A 24393-nucleotide genomic window follows, 5' to 3' on the forward strand; every position below is an offset into this window, starting at 1 on the left:
CAGAAACTGTATTTGGTTTTCGATCCGAATCTCCAAGGATGTCGCCGTTAATTTGTATCCGTGTTGGCACGACTGGCACGTCCGCTGTGATAATAATTGTCAATCGATCCACGCCATCCAGGATCCGGATGATGCAACGAGGCGTGCATTGAAATTCAGTCCACCGAGTCGACACCGACCAGACTTGTTTCGTAGTCTGCGTGTATTACACCGATAAGCACCGAGTGAAATTGGTATTCGTTTGTCGTTTCGCATAATTGAGTTCCGACTTGCTTCTCCCCGCCATGATGTGAATAATTCCAACTCGTAAGTATCCTGAGTCGTCGACTTCGCCTAATAAATTTATTAGACGCCCAAGTCTTCTATAGCAAATAAAATGCGTTCTCCTCGACAGCTTCTCATTCGATACTTTCACCTGCAATTCAATTCCATAGGTCCATCGTTAGACTTAATTACCTTTTTCAAATATAGACATTTATCAAGTTAGTTAGTTTAGGTTATGGAGTATACCCTATCCTTTGGATTAAATTTGAAACATAATTTTGTCGTATATATTATTTACTTGTATAGGTATGAGTCCAGTGAAACGCATGTGAAAAGACTAAATAATAATAACTTAGATTTGAACATTGAACTCGTTACTCAATGTTAAAGAAATTATTTTCTATACTTCAATAAAAATGGATTTTGTACTGAAAAAAGTATACTGATAAAATAGGACTCAAGTACCAAAACAATTCAAAATTTGTCTTATTTCATTACTTTAGGTCTTTTTTTAGGACAATTATAGTAGAAGTTTCTTTATTATTTATTTGTTTGTTCCAATATTTTTATAATTGTTCATAGGATTTATCAAAAAACTACTGCTGAAATAGGACTAAAGTATCTAGCAAATTCAAAATGTGTTTTGCCGATGAAGAACTTTATTCGAACAGTCCTGTTGTAGAAATTTTTGTTGGGACAAAAGTACTACCAAAGTTCCATTTTATTTTATTTTTTCGAAATTCTCACAAGTGCACTCATAGGATCTGTGCCTCAAAAAAGAATTTTGAAACAGAACGTTTTTTTAAAATATTTTTGTACTTTAGTTATATGTACGTGAGCCGTACTTTTTTTAGTACATAATTATTCATGTCTATGAGCACGTGTGACAATTCTGAAAACAATGACAGCACATCTCCAATACTCTAATCCAAGAAAATGTTTCATTCTTAAAAGCGAAAAAAAAGTTTTCTGGGAAATATGTCTATTTCTAACGATTATTTTTATTTTGGTTTTAGAAAATTTGTGAGGCATTATTATCGAAATAGAAAAAAAACCTTTGAGTTGAACTTAATCGTGGCTCACCGTGGGAATGTTTGCAGTACTTTTTCCCTTATTTGTATTTGTAATTTAAAGAAAAGTAATTCCGTGCTGTTGATTCTTCTCATATGCAGAACTTTAAGGCCATGTCATACTGATCTCAAAATAATTTTTCGACTTATTTTTTGCAACAACTCACGTTCACATGAATTGATATATCGAGTTGAAAATTTGAGAAATTAAATAGAAAGCAATAATGAAGTTTTCTATAATTCTTAATTTCTGGGCATGGAAAAAAATCATGCCTTCTATTTAATTTCAAAAATTTTCAACTGAATATGTCAATTAATATGGACGTGAATTGTTAGAAATAATGGATCGAAAAATTGTTTTGGGGTTAGTATCACATGGCCTTAATGGAACTTTATTTGTGATCTTGGTATTGAATTGAAACTTTTTTTTACTCGCATTGAAAAAAATGGTTAGTCGTGACAAGAAACTCCTTATTAGTAGAGTTGGTAAAAGCTACGACAACTACTTCGATGGTAACAGTAACTAACCGGTTTTCTACGGTAACAAGTCGCCGTTAATCCTCCTATGAAGGTTATATTAGTGAGGATAGCAATTGTCGTCACAACAAATAAATTAGTTACATTTACCAGAAATTTATTTTCCAAGAAATAAAAGTAGTAAAGGTTACAAGTTTCGCCCCTTGGCGATATTGGCAGAACTGAATTCTGAGCAGTGCTGCCAACATTCGCATCGAAATATTTTGTCATGTATTCGCTGATCGCCATTTTAATCTGAACCATTACGTATAATGTGTAAAAACGTGAAAACTATTGAAGAGCATCGTGTAGATCCTTAGGAAGCCCTCTACGCTACCCCGTGTGGAAATAATTCATGGCGCTATACTCTTCTAGCCTAGACCGCCACAAGTCTATATTATGGCGCTATCTAGAGAAACTATAATGCTGGGGCGGTGCGCAAATGTAACGATCCAATCGACTGGCCATGTCTACATCAGCGGTACTGGCGCGTTCTAGTGAATCTAGTAAAATCTAGTAGATCTAGATGCGACCTAGATTGCAAATTTAATATTTATTTTTTGAGAATATTAACAAATTGCAGATTTTTGTAAGAAAAATGGAATATACCTCGTATGTGATTTTTTGGCAGAATGTTTCCAAATATTATTAATGAAAAAGAAAATGTTAATTGCAAATGTTTTGGAACCAGGAGCCAACCTCAAAATTGAATTCTCATTTTCCTCCATAAATAATAGAATTACATATTTTTTTAATCATTAGAGCCTATTCCTGCATTGAATCAAATTTTTATTCGGAGTGAAAAATTGGTTAATTTGAATAGTTTTCATGTGAGACGTATTTTTTCAAATTCTGGCGTTGGAAAAAAAAACACCTTATACAAAAACTATTGGAATTAGCCAACGGGATGCATATAATTATATGAAAAGTAAGAAAATATAAGATTGAATAGTAATATTATATAAGATTATATAATAGTAAGGATTGCTACTTTAAGTAGTAAGATCAACTAATTTATTCGCAAAATAACTAATTTAATAGTAAGACTTACTGATTAAAGTAGTAACGCTTACTATTTAAAGTAGTAAACACAACTACCTGAAAGTAGTACCTACCATCGAAAGTTGTAGCGAGAACAATTAAAGTAGTAAGGACAACTACTACCAATCTTGCGAATTAAAGTAGTACTTTAATAGCAGCGGCATATATTACAAACTAAAATAGTTGGGCCAACTGTTTTGTTAGTTGTCCCAACCAACTATTTTTGTCAGTGTGGAATTCAAGTTGAATATGTCACGAAAGAAATTTTGATCAACCATTAAGAAGGCATTACAGGCGATAAATCTTTGGGTATACTCTAATAATGGGTATTGGAATCGATGTGATATGGGAAGCATTGTATGCAACGAAACGCAATATTATTTAACGAGGTTTAACATGCCGTGAATAATAGGATGCAGGGTAGTTACCTAGCCCCATCCGATAGCGTATAGACATAGAGGTGCGAGGTGGTAGCTTTCGAGGGGATTTGGAAGGGACTATTTACTATACCATATGGAACGGTAGGGTAAACTCAGCCCAACTCAGTCCAAGGACCGAACGTTCCGCATGTGCTCTCTCAGCAGTGTTATTAAACGAAATATTGATTCAACCCCTGTTTACTAAGTAATACATATTCATGGTGCCAGCACTTCGGGGTGTTTGCTATCCTTCTCGCCTGATTCCGGTCTTCTCTACTGCCACCCTTCTACAATTGTCCTGCAATCTCTTCAATCGACTCTCTCACCCTGTTTCTGCTATATTCGAAATGGACAGTAGCTTCCTCACCGTGATAATAATCGTTCCAAGCAAAGGTGAACGTACTTGTCAAGCATGTGTCTGAATAATTTGGCACCCCTAGACACAAGCTTACTTCACCCTTATATTTTCCCTTCTATGAATCCTAGAATAGACTCCACAATTCACATCCTAAGAAATTAAACTTACATCGTGCAAAGTTTTCTTTAGAAAAAGTGGAATCAATATCTGTCATAATTTTTTCTGAATCATAGCTAGAAATAATATTCTAAAAATGGGATTATTTTTCAAATGTCAGAAGGAATCGGAAACTAGTTGTGAGAAGAGACTGCATTTACAAAAGGCATTGTTTTAATTGAAATTCGTGATAAATACTTCAATGGAGATCTCAAACCTAGATCACAAATAAGTCTCTTATACAAGCCTTGCAGATTCCGTCCTTTTTGCATTGAACAAATCAATATAAAATTCGTTCCGTTATTTCACGTAATACGGCAGTGTGTACTTGTACGCAGTACTGCTTATTGTATCAGACTGAAGCATAATATAGAAAAGATGTATTCATTATAATTATAGTACTATACGAAAACCTTCTTCGAGTTTCCTGATGATTTACGTGCTATTGTGTATAGAGAAATTTATGTATAACGTAAAATTCAGAGTCTGCATTGTAACTGCGACCTCGAACGTCGAAGACAGCGTTCCTATTGGTGCATGTCGAGTTGAAGTGACGTTCGAAAGCTCGTTCATATCCGTTTCCTTTCTCGATAAAAGTACCCAATAACAACTTTTGCGGAACACTTTTACTTTGAAATATATCTTTCTTTCATCCAATGTTCTGAATTTCAATGTAATATATTAATTTAAGATATATAATTATTGTAGGATTTGTTAATAGTTTGCAAGAAGGCAAAGACATCTCTTTTTCAAAAATTAAGTTATTATTTAGAAAGTTGTTTTGAGAATAAATAAGACTAGAAGAAGAAAGTTTCCTGGGGCCGTTCAAGTGTTGTGTAACTCATTATGACGGAGAGGAGTCTAGATAAAGAAGTCAACTAAATCTTGTTGTAGAATTAGTTATGGAATTTTCACAGATTAATATGAGAGTATTTGATACAAACATGCGTAAAGTAACGTTTTTAGTCCTGCGTGGATTTAGAATAGGAATCCCCCCAGACCTGGGCTTTCTCCGTAATATAGATCTTCCATTGTTCGGCTCATAGCAGGAATATATAAATTATGAAAACTGATATTCCATCCTATCAGAACTGGACACGTATATCTACAGTTCTGCACTCTACAGCGACCGGAATCGATAATGCAAAGACGTATATATACTATATAGCACAAGTAATATTTTTTCTTTTGCCTCTGCAAGAAATGACTTTTTCATATTTTTATTTTATATATTTTTCACTTTTCAGTGTGACCAGTTGGCCACTAGACCGAGAAACCGGGAATTACCTGATACCGTGGTAAAACTGGTTGATGACCGTGGATTAATTTTCTGAACAGGAATCGTTTAAATTTTTAGCTATATCTTTAGTTTTTTAATTTTGAATTTTCATAATTCAAATATCTGCTATTGTACATTTTTGAAATTGTTAGTGTTGCCTTTACTTGTAGATTAAAATATCATATTCTTTGGTTTTATACTATGAACTGTAAATTTATCTAAAAAATTATATAATTTATAAATTAAGCCTTAATACTTAAAAATGGTTTATTCATAACATTAAAAATTAAATAACTTTAGTATTGAGGCTTTGGTAAGTTACATAATATCAAATCAATGTAATCTTATGCTAAAACATTGTTATTTGGACGCTTTTAGATTTAAAAAATGTATTTTCAATTTACCGTTTGAAAATTTCAAAATTGAGGAACCGATAGCAAAAGCGGAGTAAAAAAGTTATCGGGGGACAAATGAGTTAAAAAGAAATAAGATTAAGGAGCATTGTATCATATATTTATAGGCCGTGGCTACGTGTACCGAATATAATAGTACAATAGATTATATTCTGATCTATCGTTCTAATATTTTATTCTTTTATCATAATATACGATACAATCAAATGGAAAGATTTTTTTTATAGTTGATCGATTTTAATTATGAACCCACCAATATTGATATAATTAGATTTTAAAGATTTTGAAATTGAACCCTTTACTATTCTGAAAATTAATTTTAAATTGAAAGTAATTTTTTTTTTTTTAATGAAGTAAAAGTAAATTTTTCCAATTTTAAATTTAAAGTATTTAATATTTAAATTTTATTAGAGTACTTCAAATTATAAATTGTTTAGTTTTGAATTTCAAAATGTAAACAACGGGACATTTTTTTGAATCTGAAGGCCACCTTGCTGTTTCATAATATTTGTAATAGTGATTGAAAATGTTGTGCTGGACAAATTTGGTAATTTATGATGAAAAGATTTATCATCGATTGCAGAATGTAAATTGAACGCCTTACTATATGTCCATGTTGAGTAGCAAATTGCATTGCTGGAGTCAGAGCTTCAGTAATCTATTGTAGGCTTGAGGAGGGCGAACTTAGAAGGAACGTGTTACTTGATACTTTCCAGAAGTTAAAGCTTGGGGGAATTACAAACCAGTCCTTGGTACATGTGTATTTCACGATACGCCCTTGGGAGCACAACGCCGAACGGTCGCCACCCTCCGGCAGGAAAATAACTATCGTACGCAATCGCTGCAACCCTGAGAGGGGTTATTTCATATAATCCAGAATAGCACCCTCGTTCCTCAGGGGAAGCCAATCCCCGAGGCCTAAGTGAAATCCATGATAAGCACGATTCGAGCACGTAACGAGTTTATCGTTAAGCGGGAAGGGTCCCTTCATTTTGTGGGGTGGAATCTATTTCACAAAATACAAAATGCGAATGCACGATTCTTTAAAAATAATTAGAGTATATAAATCTATTTCGTTGTTTCGAAATAAATCATCTGCTTGATTCATTTTTAATTCCAAAAATGGATACAGATTTCTTCTACTTAAAGGAGAGTTTAGTATGCTCTACCTTGTGTTGGTGTAGACTGTAGAAGGATAATAATAGTAGTGAACAATTAGAATGATGAAAAGATCTTTGAAAATATTAGAAATACTTTAATTAAGTTTTGCGTTGTTTTGTTTCGTTTCAGCCACCAAGATTAGACCTGCCAAGAATGATACAACAAATGCACGCCCAACAATTACCGCCTGGTGCCACGATGGGTCCTCATCCAGGACTTCCGGCACTTCCAGGCATGCCTCCTGGAATTTCGGTTTCAACATCCGCCTCGGCGGCACTTTTGGGCATGGGATTGAATCCTGGAGCACCCTCAACTCCAGGAACACCTGGTGGTCACCCGCATTCGCTTCTCGGTAAATCCGACTTTCACCGACAACCTGATGATCTCAAAAGCAACGGAGGTATGCTTATTTTTATATTAACATTCAAAAATGTTTACAGTAAACAAATTTGAGGCGTTTTGTTGGAGCAGCATCATAGTTCTATATGGTTGATTCGGCTGAACTCGTGTTGTTATTTTAACTTATATTCGCTGATTAATTAGAAGTTTTTAGGAATGGAGAAAAAATTGTTTGTTCCTACAGTAAATTAGTGTATTATTTATTTATTTTTGCTTCCATAGAACGCATAAAAAGGCACACTTCTTGCCACGTACTTTGGACTAAGAAAAAAGTCTGTTATATCAAAAGTAGGCACTTTCACGTTAATTTAAAAGCAGATACTATTGATTCAAATAAATAACTAATCAGACACAATAATTTATCTCGGCTGAACAGTGATGCTATGATTTCAAAAGGATTGAATTGAATTAATTTGAATCAATAAGATCTACTTGTAAACGAGTTGCAAAAGTGAGTACTTTTGGTGCAATAGCATTTTTTTCTCAGTGTGATTAAAAATTTTTTTGTACTAAAATCCCTCCTTTTTTATTGGCCATAGCCGAATGTTCTTCGGTGGGTATTCGAAGAAAATTGGATTGCAAAACTTTGCAAATGGAAACGGAAGTAAGTGGAACGAGATCCACTCGAGCTGCGCGCCCCGCACCGATTCGATTTTCCAGGGCTCATATTTTTTTCCAGTTTCAATGCTCGCCTTTTTCCATCGAAAAATCCGGGCGCTGCCTGCCTCGCGTAATGGAAAGTTCGCGCAGCTTTACCAGGACCATAGTGCTTTGTACACTTTGTGCAACGGACGACTCGAAAAAAGAGTAAGGCTAAAAAATGGGAGTGGGATGTCGACGGGACTTGATAATTAATCGGGGCTCGGTTACGAGGAACGATGAAAGTAGGTGCGAGCGGCTCTTCTCTCCCTCTATGTTTTCTCTCTTTTCCCTTTTCTTTCATATCCTCTTTCTTTCTCTCCATCGTTTGATCCCGTTTGCATTCCGAGAACGAATTGGCGACAGGAGAGGGTGCAAAAAATGTGCTGTCTCTCGACGAAAAGCGGGGTCGCGCTGCTGCAGAACGCTTCGTTGGAAATTTTCAAAGCGGTATCCGCTTTCAGAGTGTGTTTGCACCACCGTGTTAGCGGACACCAGCGGTTTTGAGGGAAAAGCACATAAATATGCATGAAGATCATTTATACGGGAGCGCGTATGCCGGCTTGGCAACGTTATTAACATTCTTTCGGTGGCTCGATGCCACCGCATAGAGTCGAGTGCGCACCAATTTTTTTTCTTTTTTCCGTCATTTCCCTTTATAATTCCGGGTGCAAGCGAATAATAACGAAAATTACATTTGCTGTCACGCCCGTTAAATTCACCGAAACTAATTCTCTTCTCGTTCACGCTTTCTGTTACAGGACTCAGCTCCACCGAAGAGAGACATGTGAGTATGCCAGACATTGTTAATTTTTTATTTAATTTTAATTTATGTGCATATATGCATCCGTAGACTTATTTTCAGGCTTCCTTCTTTTCGAGAAATTACTGCTCAAGTGAAAATTGTCTGCACGCACTCTAATTTAAGTCAGTGTGTTGAGAAAATATCAGACTGTTTTAATGATAAAATTAGTACGTTTCTCCGTATCAGATTAATAAAAATGATATAAATAATAATCTTCAATGAATGAATCATTGAACGTAATTGAAAAATAGTGAGTTTTACAGTTTGAAGCAGGCATAAAATGACTATGGTTCTAATTAAAATACAGTTAAATTTTCATGAAAAAAATTGTTAATTAAACAAAGTAAATAATATCTATCTACTTAAATCAGAGACCTTGCTTATATTTTGCTTACTTTAAACAAAATCCATCCAAATATAAATATTAATTATAACCATTAAAATATATTGGCTGATAATATATTAAAGAACACAATAACCCATCAATTCTATAAGAACAAAAATAAACATGGATTAATCTTGAAATACTTATGCCTAGTATTAAATAAGGGTTTGACCACTCATGGAATCTTTTGAAAACTTTCATGATTTCTTAGAATATCCGGAAATATTCTGAAAGATAATGCAATCCTACAAATTTCTCAGAAATCCCATAAAATTCATAAAAATAATTGTAAACACATACTTTGAAAACTTTCAAACAAATTTGTAATCTGTCATAATCAATTGGACATGTTTTAAAGCTGTTAAAATTACTTGATATGCTTATTCCTATTGAGACATTTTATAATATTTTGCAATCCCTAGAAATTCTCTGACATTCTCTACAATGTTTAGGAATCACTTAAAGTCCTGTGAAATCCCTTAAAGTATGTTAATATACTTCAAGAATTCTTTAAATCTTTTGAAACCTCTTAAAAGCTTTATAATTTCATAATATTCCGTGAAATATTTTGGAGCTCATTGAGAACTTTTACAAAATAGTTACGATTTTTCTGTTTCCCTTAAAGTCATCTAAAATAATTAATCGAAATACATAAAAATCCGATGAAATCCTTTTAAATCCTTTAACTGCATGACTTCTTAAAAGATTCTTGGAAATCCACCGAAAATTCTTGAATGACTTAAAATTCTTAGAGAATCTTTGAATCCCTTGAAATGTTTTAAAGTTACTTTGCAATCCTTTTGGAAGTGCTGTGAAGTCTCTTAAAATATTTGTAAAAACTTAGAAGAATCTTTAAAGGTACTGTGCAACTCCTAAAAATTCTTTGAAATCCATTGAAACCTCTAATAATGTTGTGTTATACCATACATTATATTGAAATCCATTGAAAGCGCTTTAAATCTTTTTAAATCTTTAAAAATCCCTTGATTTTAATAGATTTTCTGTGAAAATGTATAAAATCTTTTACAATTTTCTACAGACTAGAAATTATTTGGATTCACTAGAGTTATTTTTATATCACTTGAAATCCAATAACATTCTTTATAATATCTTAGATTGGTGTAAAATCCCTTGAAAGCTTTTGAAAACCCCAAAGATATCTTCTGATATCGTTTGAAATTTTGTTGTGAAATTTAAAACAAAAAACAAAAAAAATAGAAATTCTAATATCTGGTGCAGGCTCAAAATTCGAATGACGAATTAAATTAGCAATAATTGTAAACAAATGTAATGTTATCAATGGAATTCATTTTTGAAATGTAAATGTATGTAATAAATCGAGCAATTTCAAGTGATTCTAATATTTTCGAGATATTTAGTAACATCACTTTTTTCTAGATTTTAAGCTATTTAAAAATTTTGAATTGAAATAAAAAGTGAAAAATTAAACATCCTTCATGCAGCTGAGTTTTGATTAGAGAAATTGAATTTAAATAAATAAATGAATGAGTTTGTTGAAAAACAAACCCTTGTTTTCTGTTGAGCTTGCTAATTAGAATGTCCTTCGTTTCCACGTGTTTCGCTGTTCACAGCAGCTACATGTATTATCAACATACACATAGAAACTTATCTCAGTTCGATTTATTAAATGCACTGAAATTTAGAGTTGAATCGAGCATTTTACGCATTTTATGCGAACCGAGGTAAACTTTTATTTTGTTTCTCTAAAGCTTTGTCATTTCAATTTTCCAATATTCATTCGATCGACTGAAACTATTATTGCACGTATACAAGTTATTTTAACCTATCTCGTATTCAATAAGACTTGAATTTAAATAATTAAGACAAAAAAGTGAAAAGTTCTCTGTGAATAATCGTGATTTTTCTATAATCTATACTATCTCAATTAAATATTTCGCTTCCAATAAAATTTGCCGTAAAGTTTTCAGTAAAATTTATTGATATTTTCCCGTTTGAATTGACTTCATTCAATTGAATCCTAAAAAGTTATTTTTTAATTCGAAGTGTCTCATCGTCCTGAAATTCGGGATAAGTATTCAAATATTTATTATAAGATTGGCTAGTCCCGAAATGGTATCTTTTCTAGCTCCGTAAATTTTTCGGGACGACTAGACGCTGCCTTTTTAATTGCCATGAATAGCTCCGTACATTTTGCGGGACGACTAGACGCTGCCTTTTTAATTGCCATGAACTTAATAGGAAAACAAATAATTGAGAAACATATATTTTCAAACCAGTTATTTTAGGTATGAATTACACGTTTTCCCAATTAGAGTAAATATTTTAATTCTGTCAAATAAATTTCGGTAAAATATGCGTTTGGAAAATTAGAATTTGGGAAATATTCATGCGTTTCGTTTTCTGCGACTCGTGGGATATTAAATTTGAAAATTCCACAAGGTTTGGTAATAAACCATGTTTGCATCACCAGCGCCACCAGTTTTTATTGTTGGGGATTTTGATTGATAATTTATATGAAGGCAATATCATAAAGAATGCATCGGAAAGGGCCAAGGGCGCCAAAAAAATAAAGAAAGGAAAGTTCAAGTGCCTCCTTGTATAGTGAAAGTACAAGCTCCACCCCTAAGCCTAGGGCCTTAATATAAGAACGAGATGAGTAGGTTTTCATAATAAAATAAGCAGTGATAAAGATAACGATAATGTCGTAGAGGACGTAGTTGTGCAAATAAGAAAAGGAAGGAGGAAACAGAGAAAAACGAAATGAAAAAGAGGGAAAAAATTAAACAGAGGAATAAGTGGAAAAAGAGAACGAGAAGGAAAATAAAAAATGGGATGGAAAAGAAGAAAGGGGAGAAGACGATGGAGTATTATAGGTTTGCCGAGTCTGTAATCATCGCGGGACCGCGGAACGCCCATCGACGCCCTCTCATTCTCTCACCATTCTATTTTGCTCTCTTACTCATACCTTTCCTCATCCATGTCCTCGGGCCTTTTTCTTTGCTTTTCTGTCCTCCTTCGTCCTCTTTATTGTCTCCTTTCTCTCTCATTCCTCCACGTCACAAATCGGTGATCCGAGACGGCTACGGCTGTATTACCATGGTATATTACTGAGAACGAGAATTTCAACGAGAATGTGACTGGTTCCTCCGATGGATGAATTGTGGATAATATGACCACGTTAGGGTCCATCCCATCTGACCGTAATTACTCTGCCTTTCAATGAACCGGACCTGCATTAGTCCTCAATGGCAAGCGCCATTTTCTTTTTCCAAACGACCACGTTCCTTCCTCTCAAAATTCCTACCTCCTCTCTCTGATTAAACTGTCTCAAGGTTCAGTGATTCTTTTTATTAATAAAACATTGCTCATCAGCATTTTTCTCTGGATTGGCTTAAAAATTGACCTGTTCATGGAATTTCAGAAGAAAAATTGAACACAATCATAAAATCTTAAACCCACTAGACTTAGATCGGAGGTGACGAGCTAAACTTTTTGGAAGTGGCTATTATTAGGTAGCAGACACGTAACAATTTAGAATGTTTGTCTTGAACCCTTCGGATTGTATCTTCAAAAAGCATCTATGTTTCCGAATGAGAATCCATTCCAACAAAAGATTATTATCATCCAGCCCATCAAAGTCCTTTCATAAGGATTTACACCGGTTACATTCTTCGCGTCCTAACTCCAAAGATTCTTAACTCTTATCCTTAGTTTAAAAGGAAAATGCCTCTTTAGTTAGTATCATGTTTCTATCTCGAAGATTATATCGTTTTTCTGATTCGCTCCTAATTCTAAAAATCTTTGGTGTGGAAATATTGGTTATTGGCAGGCTAATGGGCTAATGTCAAAGATAGAATCTATTTGAGAGAGGAATAGGTGTCGCTGGGCATAGCTTAGCAAATTGGAATGAAGTGTCAAGATGAAATTTCGCAAACTAAATTCTCACATAAATTTCGCTGATTGTAACACTAGCCATGCTTAAAATCTTATGAAGGTAAAATCACTACCCAGGGTGATCTCCACTATCCTGCTCTATAATAATTATCATCCCTTCCAAACGTATCTCTCTTGTTTCTTCTACCTTTCTTCTAATTTTTATCTGCTCTTATACTTTTTTCTTCTCTCTTCTCGCTCCTTGCTTTCTCATCTCAGCAGTTTCTTTTCTTTTTATTCTGCTTGGAGCACTGATTCTTTTTTCTTATTATTCACGCCCACGTTCAGGTTCTCGAATTCCATTATGCCCTATTACGAGCCAATGCTGCACGCTAGCAGAAGACGCGTGAATCGCAGCGTGTCTAGGTATGATACGACCTGAAATGTTCTGTTTATTCGTCCCTCGACCGTGAGAAGCCTTCTTGCTTTCTTTCTTTTGGCCAGAGACCCCCTTTTTTGCCAAACACTCCCTTCAGCATCACGTTTCTGCCACCGATGATTGAACTCTCGGTTCTCTTTTAAATTTACACTCACCTTTTCCGTCCGCGTGTTTCTCCAGTTTTTTTCAAACTTTTTGCACAAGACTAAAAGTCATGGATGCGAGTATCAAAGACTGATGACTCTCGGAACTTTTTTGTCCAATGGAAACTATGCCAAATGCTAATTGGCAAAAATAAAAAAAATGCCCAAAGATAATTGTAAAAAATAGATTTTACGCAAATAATCATTCGAAAAAATATAAATTAGAGCAAATTATTATTTGTTTAAATTAATTTCGTTAAAATGTCGATTAGGAGAAGTAGAATATGAGGAATATTTATTCCAGTAAATTCTCACTAAGATCGAACCTTTTTTATCAAAAGAAAATAAATTATTTAATATAAAAATCCATGAATTTTGTAGAGAAGTTCGATATCGCCTGGCGACAAGTACAGCAGGTCACGGACACCACAAGAGCATCATTCCCATCACTCTCAAAACCATCATGAGCACTCAATGCATGCCATGAAAAAAATGAAAAAAGAGGATAAGGACGCTGGACACGTAAGTAATACAGATTTCTTCTTAGAAAATTGCTACTTAGTCAAAGTATCACAATCTGCTTCCTCACATTGAGGCAATGCACTATAAGTGGGTAATTTGTCTGGACATTTTGCACTCTTTTAAAATTCGCTTCTTAGATTTCTTTATTATGCACGCCAGGCTGAGTCATTTGCTACAGACGACCTAGGCGGGCTGCAATTACGATAATAATCCTTCGTAAATAGCAAAATTGCTGTAGTGAACTCTGATATAGAATTACGAAAAGCAGTGGCATTGTGGCACCCAAGAGCAATCATTTCATTTTTCACGGCCTTCATGAATCCGTTGCTACTTTTAAAATCGTAATCACGAGAAGTGAAAACTGCTTCTTCCTACTTAATGCAGTTAAATTATAATTGATTTTTAACTGCGCAACCATGTCTGGATAAAACCAAACTACTGGATTTTTCAAGTTCAATTCGAATTCGCTGACATGTTTGCGTAGGTATTTGGCCAAAGGGGAAACAATTCTCTATGTTTGTTAGGTCGAGAGAAGAAGACTCAGAATGGAGAACGCTGTAAGTGCTTTTTGATTAAAGAGGAAAGGAAACCAAAAAAATTTACATACGAACACTTGCGACCTTCACCATGCGATAAGTTTTTGTTACCATTTAAGGCATCAAACATAACTTCTAACTTGCACATCAATAAGTTCAAATTAAATGTCAAATAAACATTCAATTTTAAATCTTGAATCTTGATGGTTGCTTTCATAAGGGACCGATTCTGCAAAGTAATTTTTCCGGCACTGAAGGCGTTCTCCCTTTCCAGTCTTCAAACGCAGTTCTTCATCGGAGTTCCTCATCCAGAATCTGTACAATAGACCTCTCTGACTAAATTCTAAGACTCATATCTGGAAAATTTCGAACGACTAAGACAACCAAAGACTTCTATCATCATTCGCAGAGTGACGGGGAGAAAAGCGACCAGGACTTGGTGGTTGATGATGCCAGCGAGGGTCCAACGAGCCCAGCAGTAAACGGAACCTCATCACCTCGTGAGAATGGCCTTGACAAGTTGGGTGTTCCACCTGTAGGTTTAAGTATCCAGAAAAAAGACGCACCGCCTCATTCTCCAAGAAGCGGAACCAGTAGTAATGCTAGCACGCCATCAACGAAGAAGATGGACGAACGAGAGAAGCCAACGACTCCGATTTCGAAACCGATGACCCCTACTTCAGCTTCCAGTGGGAGCTTAAAGGCGACAGCCTCCAGCAAAAGTCTCCAAGGACCTCCGCCTCCAGGCGCTATTCCTGGAGTTTATTCTCACTACCCACCTGGACCGCCTCCTCATCATATGCCACCTGGTGGCCAGCATCACATGGATGTGATGGGATACAACGGCTACGGACCACCTAGAGGGCCATCATTACCCCAGCAGCTCTATGATCCCCATGGTTCTATGAGGGTGCCGCCTGTTCCGGTGGGTCCAGTTCCTGGGGGAAAACCGTAAGTTGCGAGTTTGAATATGCTTGGATTTGGGCAGATAAACTCACTGGGGTCGGAGCTTGGTTAAGGCGGGAATAATTTTTCTGATTGATTCCTGGGTAGTGGGTAACAAGAGATTAGGAAAATAGTATTAATGAAAATAGGTCTTGGCATTATGTATATAAATTTTTGGTATTTAAATCCAGTTTATACGCTTGTTTAAATGTTATGACAGGGAAACATATCGGAATGTCCAAACTTACAAAGCCCAACATATAAAATGGCTATCCTATGGATTATTATCTAACATGCTATGTAATAATTAATATCCACTTTTCTCCGTATATCCACATCTTCATGGTAGACTAATTTCATCACAAAATTTCTTGGCGTACATCTACATGAAATTCTGCTTGGCTTCCAGGGCTTACAGTTTCCACGTTCCCAGTGAGGGTATGATGGTCCCAGTTCCCTTTCCTCAAGACGCCCTCAGTGCAGTTGGAATCCCAAGACACGCTCGTCAAATCAACACGTTGACCCACGGAGAAGTTGTCTGCGCAGTAACAATCTCCAACCCGACTAAATACGTCTACACAGGGGGCAAAGGTTGCGTGAAAGTTTGGGACATAGGTCAAGGTGGTTCAGGCAATCCTAAGCCAGTTTCGCAGTTAGATTGTTTACAACGAGATAACTACATCCGATCAGTAAAACTTCTCCCGGATGGCAGAACTCTGATCGTTGGTGGAGAAGCAAGTCAGCTGAGCATCTGGGATCTTGCTAGCCCCACTCCAAGAATCAAGGCCGAGTTGACATCATCGGCTCCGGCTTGTTATGCTCTTGCCATTTCTCCTGACTCCAAAGTCTGCTTCAGTTGTTGCAGTGATGGAAATATTGCTGTCTGGGATCTCCAGAATCAGACTCTTGTTAGGCAGTTCCAGGGACATACGGATGGAGCATCCTGCATCGATATTTCTGCTGATGGCTCGAAATTATGGACGGGTGGTTTGGATAACACGGTAAGGTCTTGGGACCTTAGGGAAGGGAGGCAGCTGCAGCAACATGACTTCAGTTCTCAGATATTTTCACTGGGTTATTGTCCAACTGGTGAGTGGCTCGCTGTGGGTATGGAGAACTCGAATGTTGAGGTTCTCCATGCCACGAAACCGGACAAGTATCAGCTACACCTGCATGATTCTTGCGTGCTGTCCCTACGCTTCGCCTCTTGCGGTAAATGGTTCGTCTCCACCGGAAAGGACAACCTACTGAATGCATGGCGCACCCCATATGGGGCCTCGATATTCCAGGTGAGTGAATTCTGAATATTTTAAAGAACGTCTTGTGGTCGGTGCTTAATTTCTGGGTCTTCAGGTTTATCTTTCTTCTTTTATTTTCCTAGCAGTTACTGTTAATTTTAAGGTTCTTTAATGATCTCGATTTTTGCTTATATACGCTGAAATTGAAAGATATACCCCAAACTTACGGTTTAGTAAGAGGGTCGAGCGTTTTCAGTATATAGCCTTAATTGTGATTACATAGTCACAAGAATAAGCCTGGTTCTTTTGACGAGACACATGTATTTCTGTGTATTTTGAGTGGCTAAATCCAAATCTAAGCACAACATTGCTCCTTTCGCCATTCATTTTCGACATAACCTCAAACATTCATATTTTTGATTATGCACTCATCTCACGTAATAAGGCCGGCCTCGGAAGTAGACGACCATGTAGAGGGCGCTATTAAAATCCAGTTTTAACCTGATTTATAGCCATGAGCGAGTACTCTTCTGTCAACACTCAGGAACTTTGGCATTTAGTGTAGGCCGTTAAGGGGCGCTCGGGGGGGGGGGGGGGGCAGTACCAGACAAGCGAGAACAACCGTGAAGCTGGCCAACGAATGAGCGGGCTTATTACGCGAGATTAGTGTATCATGGTGAAACATAATTAGAATATGACCTTAAAACAAAATTGTCTGAGTGATGTTTTTAGGATAAAATTAGATTTGTGTATTTCCAGGCATCTAATCCAATACGCAAGTCAAGTTATCGTTTTTTTGCTTGAATGTACCAGGTTTCACCATCATATACTCAAAAATAAGATTTTTGAGGTTATATCGAAAATCAATCGTGAAATGTGTTGTTTTGACGTCAGATTCTGATCTAGCGACTCAAAGTACATATAAATACATGTGTCTCGACAAAAGTACCAGACTTTCATTTTTTTGGTGTGGCTGTGTTAAATTCCTGCAACGCCTGATATTCATATTTAATACCATTTTAAGATGAATGGGAATTTTTATTTTGAAGAATTTGACCATTTATGGTAATTCCTGGAAACTAATAAGAAATTCAAAACGGCAAAGAAAATTATAATTGGATGAGAGATTTAATTTTTACTAAATCAAAAAAAAGTTAAAAATACCCATTTATTAACTGAACGTCATTACTTTCCTTCCAGTCGAAAGAATCATCCTCAGTCTTGAGCTGCGATATTTCAGCAGATGATAAATACATCGTTACCGGATCTGGGGATAAGAAAGCAACAGTCTACGAAGTCATGTATTAATTAATAATGGATAGGAACTTTGTTTAAAGATCTCCAAAAGCACGAATTCGTTGTAAATATATAGTTATTAATGTTATTATTACAGCAGCCTTTCGCTTATTACCCACTCGAAAGGATTCCGCTCTCTGTGCACGCACATAATGAAATAAGGTATATAAACTTGAAAAGGCGAAGATTCTATCTTCTGATTTCTGAACACTTCAATTTTTGTATTGTCCTCATTTTCAGAAACATCCATTCGTTTAAATTACTTTTCAAAAGTGGGTAATTATCGCAAGACTGCTGTACTTTTAGTTTTTATAAATAATTGCCATAATTATTGATATTATTGCATTGTTGTTGTTGTTCTGACATGAGAACGGATGTGATAATCTATGGGAATTTTCACTGAGTGTCGTTTTTTTAAAGAATATTTTAAAAGAACCTTTAACATTTGACGTTTTTCGGAAAAATGTTATTTCATCCTGTTCACTTAAAGAGAAAAGATTTTATCATGTGATGCTATTTTTTATTAATGTTATTTTTAATATAATTGTTCTAGAAGCTATAATCGCAAATCTTACAAGAAATAAATATTGTGCTGAGTTTTCAAAACTCAAATTCGTTTTATGTAAGCTGATAAAAAAAATATGTTAAATTTTTTCTCATATAAGAGATGAGTCACCAAGTCCTAAAGCGTCAAGTTTTATTGCACACATTGTGTTCTTGCATGCACAAGATGTGCTCTAAAGTGGTTTTACAGAATGGATCGAAATATCGGCACTTTGCGTATTCTCAGATCATGTCCTTGTCATTTGCTAATTTCGAGCGACGATTTAAGTTATTTGTATTGATTGTATATTATATAAACAAAAATATTAGAAGCAAATAGACGTTAATGTATTTTATATTGTGTACATTATGTATATAGTTAAAGTCGTTAGAAACTTATATTCATATTTTTCTATGTCGTATAGCGAGGGAGAGATGTGTAGAGAAAAGACTGTCGAGTGAGAGTGAGAGAGAAAGAGAGTGAGCGAGAAAAGAGGTGAAAAAGAAATTGCAGAACTTTGAAATACCATTGTAGCGTCATTCGCATCACTCATCGTTTATATTTAAAGCAGCGCGAATCCAAACAATAAAGAAAGAAAAAATAAATGAAAAAAGTGTGGAGATTCCTTTTCTTTACCCTTTCAATTTTGCCTTCACGAAGGCGAGCGACCGTGACTTGGGATCCGGAGGGTTAATCGATCGCCCCTGCAGTAACCGGAGTGGAATTAAAAAAGGTGGGTACGGGAAATTTGATATGCACGAGAATTAAGCAATTCGTTAGGGTTCGTAAACAAAAACAAATTGATCACGTTCGCAATTTTAGGAAAGAGATCAAATGGTTGATATTTCAGACAAATTTTGTAAGTTTCTTATTGAATTATTCTAAGAATTTTTGCTACAAAGAAAAATGTATTATGTATATTATGTATTTTAAATGTACAAATGAACAAGTAATATTAAAAATTTCCCGTTTTCAAAATTGAGTTTACACCTACCGAAATGGAAAATTTGCAATGATGTTCGAATGTGTACTTTTGAAAATTGAAGGGTTCAAAATGCAACAAAAATCTGAAGTTTTAATTAATTAGAATTTTAAAAATTCTAAAAACGTAAAAAGTTTCCAAATAGATAATGAAAGAAATTCAAATTAAAAACATTAAAAATGGTCATTTTCAAGTTATAGATCTTAAAAATGTAAAAATATTACTTTTGAAGCGTTAAGGGTTGAAGAGACAATTAAAGAGGCTGCCAACACGTGAACTATTTTTGCGAAGCCGCCGCACATAGCCTCGCCGGCCATTTACTCAACGGGATGTTTGATAGCAGGGGATATTCAGTTCGGAAATCGGCTTAAGACGATCTCTAGGTACCGCGGCTTGTCTGCTCCCTCGGAAACCTTTTTCTATTGTTCAGCGCTGGCCTGGACCTTGAGGCGCTGTGACTCTCAACCGGCGCCTTCTGCATTATGTTACAGGAGTACATTTAAATAGATAGTGTATGAACTGTGTTGCGCTCTACCATGGCGGTCGAGTAAAAGGTGCGTTTCCGTGTTAAAATGTTGGGGCAACTGAAATGCACAGTAACGTACGTTACTTAAAGAAATTTTTATACTATCTATACTAAATATGTTTATACAAAATAATTTGGTACAGAAGAGACGCTAGTAGACACATGGGAAAGAAATCGGTTAAGATGGTTCGGGCATGTTGAGAGAATGCCAAATGAACGACTAACAAAACAAGTGTATCAAGGTAAAGTAAGTGGCAGCTTGCCCAGAGGCAGCCCGTGGAAAGAATGGTTAGAATGTGTAAATGAGACCATAGTTAGAAAAGACATAAGAATCCACAGAAACATGAGAGCTTGCATGAAAAAATGCATGCACGTAATAGAAGCTAGAGAAGTATGCCAGGACGGAAAACTATTGCGGCAAATAGTTAATAAAAAGAGTGCCAGTAGAGTGAATGACACCTGAAACACAAGACCTTGGGCACTAATGGACCCAATTGGGGCACCTCACATAAAGACTTTGTGAGGATCTTTAATTGGGGTGACTGCCAGAGAGATTGATCAGCTACCTGGGTCAGAGCAGTGTGCAATGACATGAGAATCCCAGATCAATATAAAAGTTCTATAACACCTTCCACACATTACTCCCTTACCCACCGATTGAGTCACGCCTACCCCGAAAGGGAAATGGCTTAATGGTGTAATAAAAAAAAACATATGCATAGAGTCTAATTATAAACGAAACGCACAGTTTTTTATGATTTACAGAAGTTTTTAACAATTGGCATACTTTTTTTTATAGTTTGTAATTTTTTTATAACTTGTCTTTTTTGGTAAAAAAATTATTTGTGTTGAAAATTCATTTATTTAGGTTGAAAATTACTTTTTTAAAAGTAAAAATCAATTTTTTTAACCAAAAATTTAAATACATTTTTTGTCGAAACTGTCTAGTATTAAGGAATTTTCCGCAACACTGGACAGAAGTGAGAATAATTGGGGGTAAAAATGTCTCATTAAGACCTCAATTTAGAATTTGACTTGAGTGCGAAATCATTTGGCATTTAGTTTAATTTTAAACGTTAGCGGAGGAAGTTCTACTAATAAGAAATTGAAATTGAGTTCCTGGAAACAATTTGCAAATTTTTTCACAAAATTAGTTTGTGACAAAAAAAAGGAATAATGAACAAATAATGTGTATTCTATGAGTTCCTTAACAATCACATGAGACAATATAAAGTTTACCTAATCAGTTATTAAAGCATCAGAAATTGTTATGTACAAAATTTTAGTTTTTCCATACTTTGAGTGACAAAATTATTAATAAACAGATAGAGGAGACAAAATATCGGAGTGTCTAGCTCTTTAGAGTTTAATGAACTTTAATTTAAAACAAAAAAGTTACAGATCGGACCAAAATTGAAGACTCTGGACAGTTTTTAACGAAAAAAGTGCATTTCCTCCCACTGTACATAACTTTGACTCGACCTCTATGGTAGGGCGCAACAGAGTTCATACACTATCATCCATTTAAATGTCGCCTGTAACGGACAGCTAGACAGACAGACTGACAGAAAGACGCCTTTGTAAAAAATTTGATTTTTGGATTCAGGGGGTTTCGAAACGTGGAGATCCGTTGAAAAACTGTCGTGCCAAGTCTCGAACAATTCTAATACTTTCTCAATCATAAATTATGAGAATGTAAAAAAGTACGTCATTTTGGTGGGAAACATACATACTCAAAGTTCGTAAAAGACTGCAAAAGTTTCAAAAATAAAATTAATATCGTTGTTCGCTGGGAGAACGATTTGCTTCGAATTTTTTAGAACCAAAAGGGAGATAAGTATTTCCACAATATTTTGGAAATCGAACTTTCACTGTCGTGCACATTGATAAACGTGCGGGTAACGTAAACAGAGAGCGAAACAAATCGCATCGATCACGGGTCAGACTCGAGACTGAGGGAACATCGTTTCCACGAAAATTACTTCACTACGTTCCCAACGGCGGCAAGGTAAATACTAAATAGAGGCGAATATACTCCGAACTCAGGATTTAAGTAACTCGGGTTCACAACGTTCTTAGATTTTTAGTCCTCGGCATTTTTGTTCATACGGGTTCCCTAGATTTGTGTTGAACGCCACTGCAATCCATGCCCCAAACCGTACTTAAATTCAGAGTTCAGTGTATCTCTGAAAATATAGGACACATTGTTGGAAAAAGCCTGATTGGCTTTTGAACTGATTGAAATTGCTCCATTTATTACATATACAGTGGAACTCTAGTATAGCGCCGATTTTATTGTTGACGGTGAGTGGGAACTAATTCATTATAATCCGCTCCACTTTTGTTTGTTCAAGCCCGACTGCTCGCCTGAGTGACAATTTCCGACTCCGCGCACCCCGCGTAGCTCTCTACATCTACCTGCGGCGCGGCGTCGATTCTCGGAAGAGCTATAGAAGAGAGGGCTACTGAAGGGTTTGACTGTAATTTAAATAAAAAAATGAAATCCACTGTTAACCTTCAATTTGTCCACAACTAAGATTAGGCCCAATACCCAGATAACAATGCGTGGTGTAGCACGCAGGCCGCACGGCGTGAGAGCGCGATATGTCTGCAGGATACCGACACAGTGCCCGTACGACTTGCAGATCGTACGTAAATCCCCATTGTGACCGCAAACGGTGTGCGCGATGTGCGACACGGCATGTGACCGTCATCGCGACAAGGCGTAGGAGTGACGTGTGGATTAAAAAAGAAACTGTAACTTTCATTTATGTCCTTTGTTATGATTCTGCAAGAGCAAAGTAACACTTCAACGTTATTTATCACGTTAAAATATATTCTTGTATATAGAAATTAGTATGGTCAATATATTTAAATTTGTTTTTAAAAAATGTAAAAAACTTTAAAAATCCATACAAGAAATAGAAAACCCCATTATACGAGGGAGTCCTTTTTATCAGAACGTGCCATAAATGATTACAATGTAAGAAACCTAAATGCTTAAAGGTTTTCTTTTAAAGATTATATAACTTATTCAATTTATTTTTATAAAGTATGAAGAAATTTTAAGCTTTAATTATTTTTCATTCTTTTATGTCATCTATAAAGAAATTTGCTTTAAAAATATCTTCTAAAATTCTGCCGTTTAAAATATCGCGCGCGCATGTCAGTCCTGTGAGTACGTTGAGTGTTCATGGTTTGTGCAGCAGCCGATCGCGGTTATATTGCTCAATGTTGTTTACGCTTCTATTGAAGCAGTTTGAAATCATCCTGGAAAAGTTTGCCTGTAGTAAGTATGTAATTAGATGCAATATTTATCTTTATATATCACTAATGCGACGAATGCGTTCGGACACGCTATGCGGCGCATATGCAACTCAATTGTTGGCACAACTGTCTCTAACCTTGCCCTCACGACGTGGGGATTGACCTGTGCGTCGCACCCGCACCATGCGAGCTCCATGCGGATATTTTGCTATCTGAGTAATCGCAATCTCGTTTCTAATAATCGTGATGCAAATTTTCTTTCCAGTAAGAAGCCTTGGATTAAAACGTATTAAAAATTTGGAATCCCTGGGGATGCTTTTTTCTGTCCTTCGTTTTTTAATCCTCATTAGGCGGCGAAAATAATAAGATTTCAATATATTTCAAACCCGATCAGAGCTGCGAGACGTAACCTCTAATAAATTAAAAACATAATTTTCGTTTAAATGATTAGAAGCCGCGCCAAAAGCATGAAATTTACAAAATCTGATAGGATTGTATACAAAAATACACTCTTTATCGTAAAATGTTCGCTTTGTTCAAAGCTTTTTACCTCATTATTATTCGAAAACCAGTAAATAAAATTAGCGAAATGTGGTAAATCAAAAGGGATTACAATTTTTCTATTTCTTGGATCTTTTTGGTATCCAAAAGTATTCAGAAAAATATTGTCGGCGTTAGGTAGAGAAAGGAATTCAATTTAAGAGATAACTTCTAATGCTGTGGAGATTCAAAACGGGATTCAGAAGAATTTAATGTTTCTCACGTTACTACTGAATGCATGCAATTTTTCAATACTTCTTAATGCAAGCCGTTTTGCCGGATTGCTTTTAATTTAAATCGAACGCATTTTATTTCAATTTGCTACTATAAAATGCTAAAAATAATAATAATTTTTAAATGTTGTTTAGCAATATTGATTTATTGCATGTAACATTTAGTTTTTTAGGGTTTTCACACCATTTTACATCGTTTAAGAATAAAATATAATTCTTTCTGAACATTTATAATTTCTCATAAAGATAAAACTTACAATTTTGTCCTTAAAAAAAGAAAAAGTGTTTTCGTGATAGATGTCCCTGTACGGTTTCACCAGCGTCAATGGTTGAACAATTCAAAAGAGGCCTGAAGAGCGGAAAGCAATCGTTGGTTTGAATCGGTTTGAATTGAGTATTTTAGCATGACGTCATTGACATAA

At 35.6% G+C, this 24393-nt stretch overlaps 1 protein-coding gene across 1 annotated transcript in view; it reads left to right on the top strand.

Annotated features, from left to right (window-relative positions):
- LOC117178633 (protein groucho-like) overlaps window positions 1-19036 on the top strand; it is a 68624-nt gene extending 49588 nt beyond the window's left edge. Inside the window, exons 6-11 of the mRNA XM_033370056.1 lie at window positions 6807-7077; window positions 8477-8502; window positions 13724-13864; window positions 14810-15351; window positions 15755-16634; window positions 17784-19036. Of these exons, the coding sequence (XP_033225947.1) occupies window positions 6807-7077; window positions 8477-8502; window positions 13724-13864; window positions 14810-15351; window positions 15755-16634; window positions 17784-17891 (1968 nt within the window). The 3' untranslated portion in view covers window positions 17892-19036. The remainder of the gene's footprint in view (window positions 1-6806; window positions 7078-8476; window positions 8503-13723; window positions 13865-14809; window positions 15352-15754; window positions 16635-17783) is intronic.
- Window positions 19037-24393: the final 5357 nt, after the last annotated feature.

The sequence above is a fragment of the Belonocnema kinseyi genome, chromosome 8, assembly GCF_010883055.1.
Source record: "Belonocnema kinseyi isolate 2016_QV_RU_SX_M_011 chromosome 8, B_treatae_v1, whole genome shotgun sequence".
NCBI classification, from domain to species: Eukaryota; Metazoa; Arthropoda; class Insecta; order Hymenoptera; family Cynipidae; genus Belonocnema; species Belonocnema kinseyi.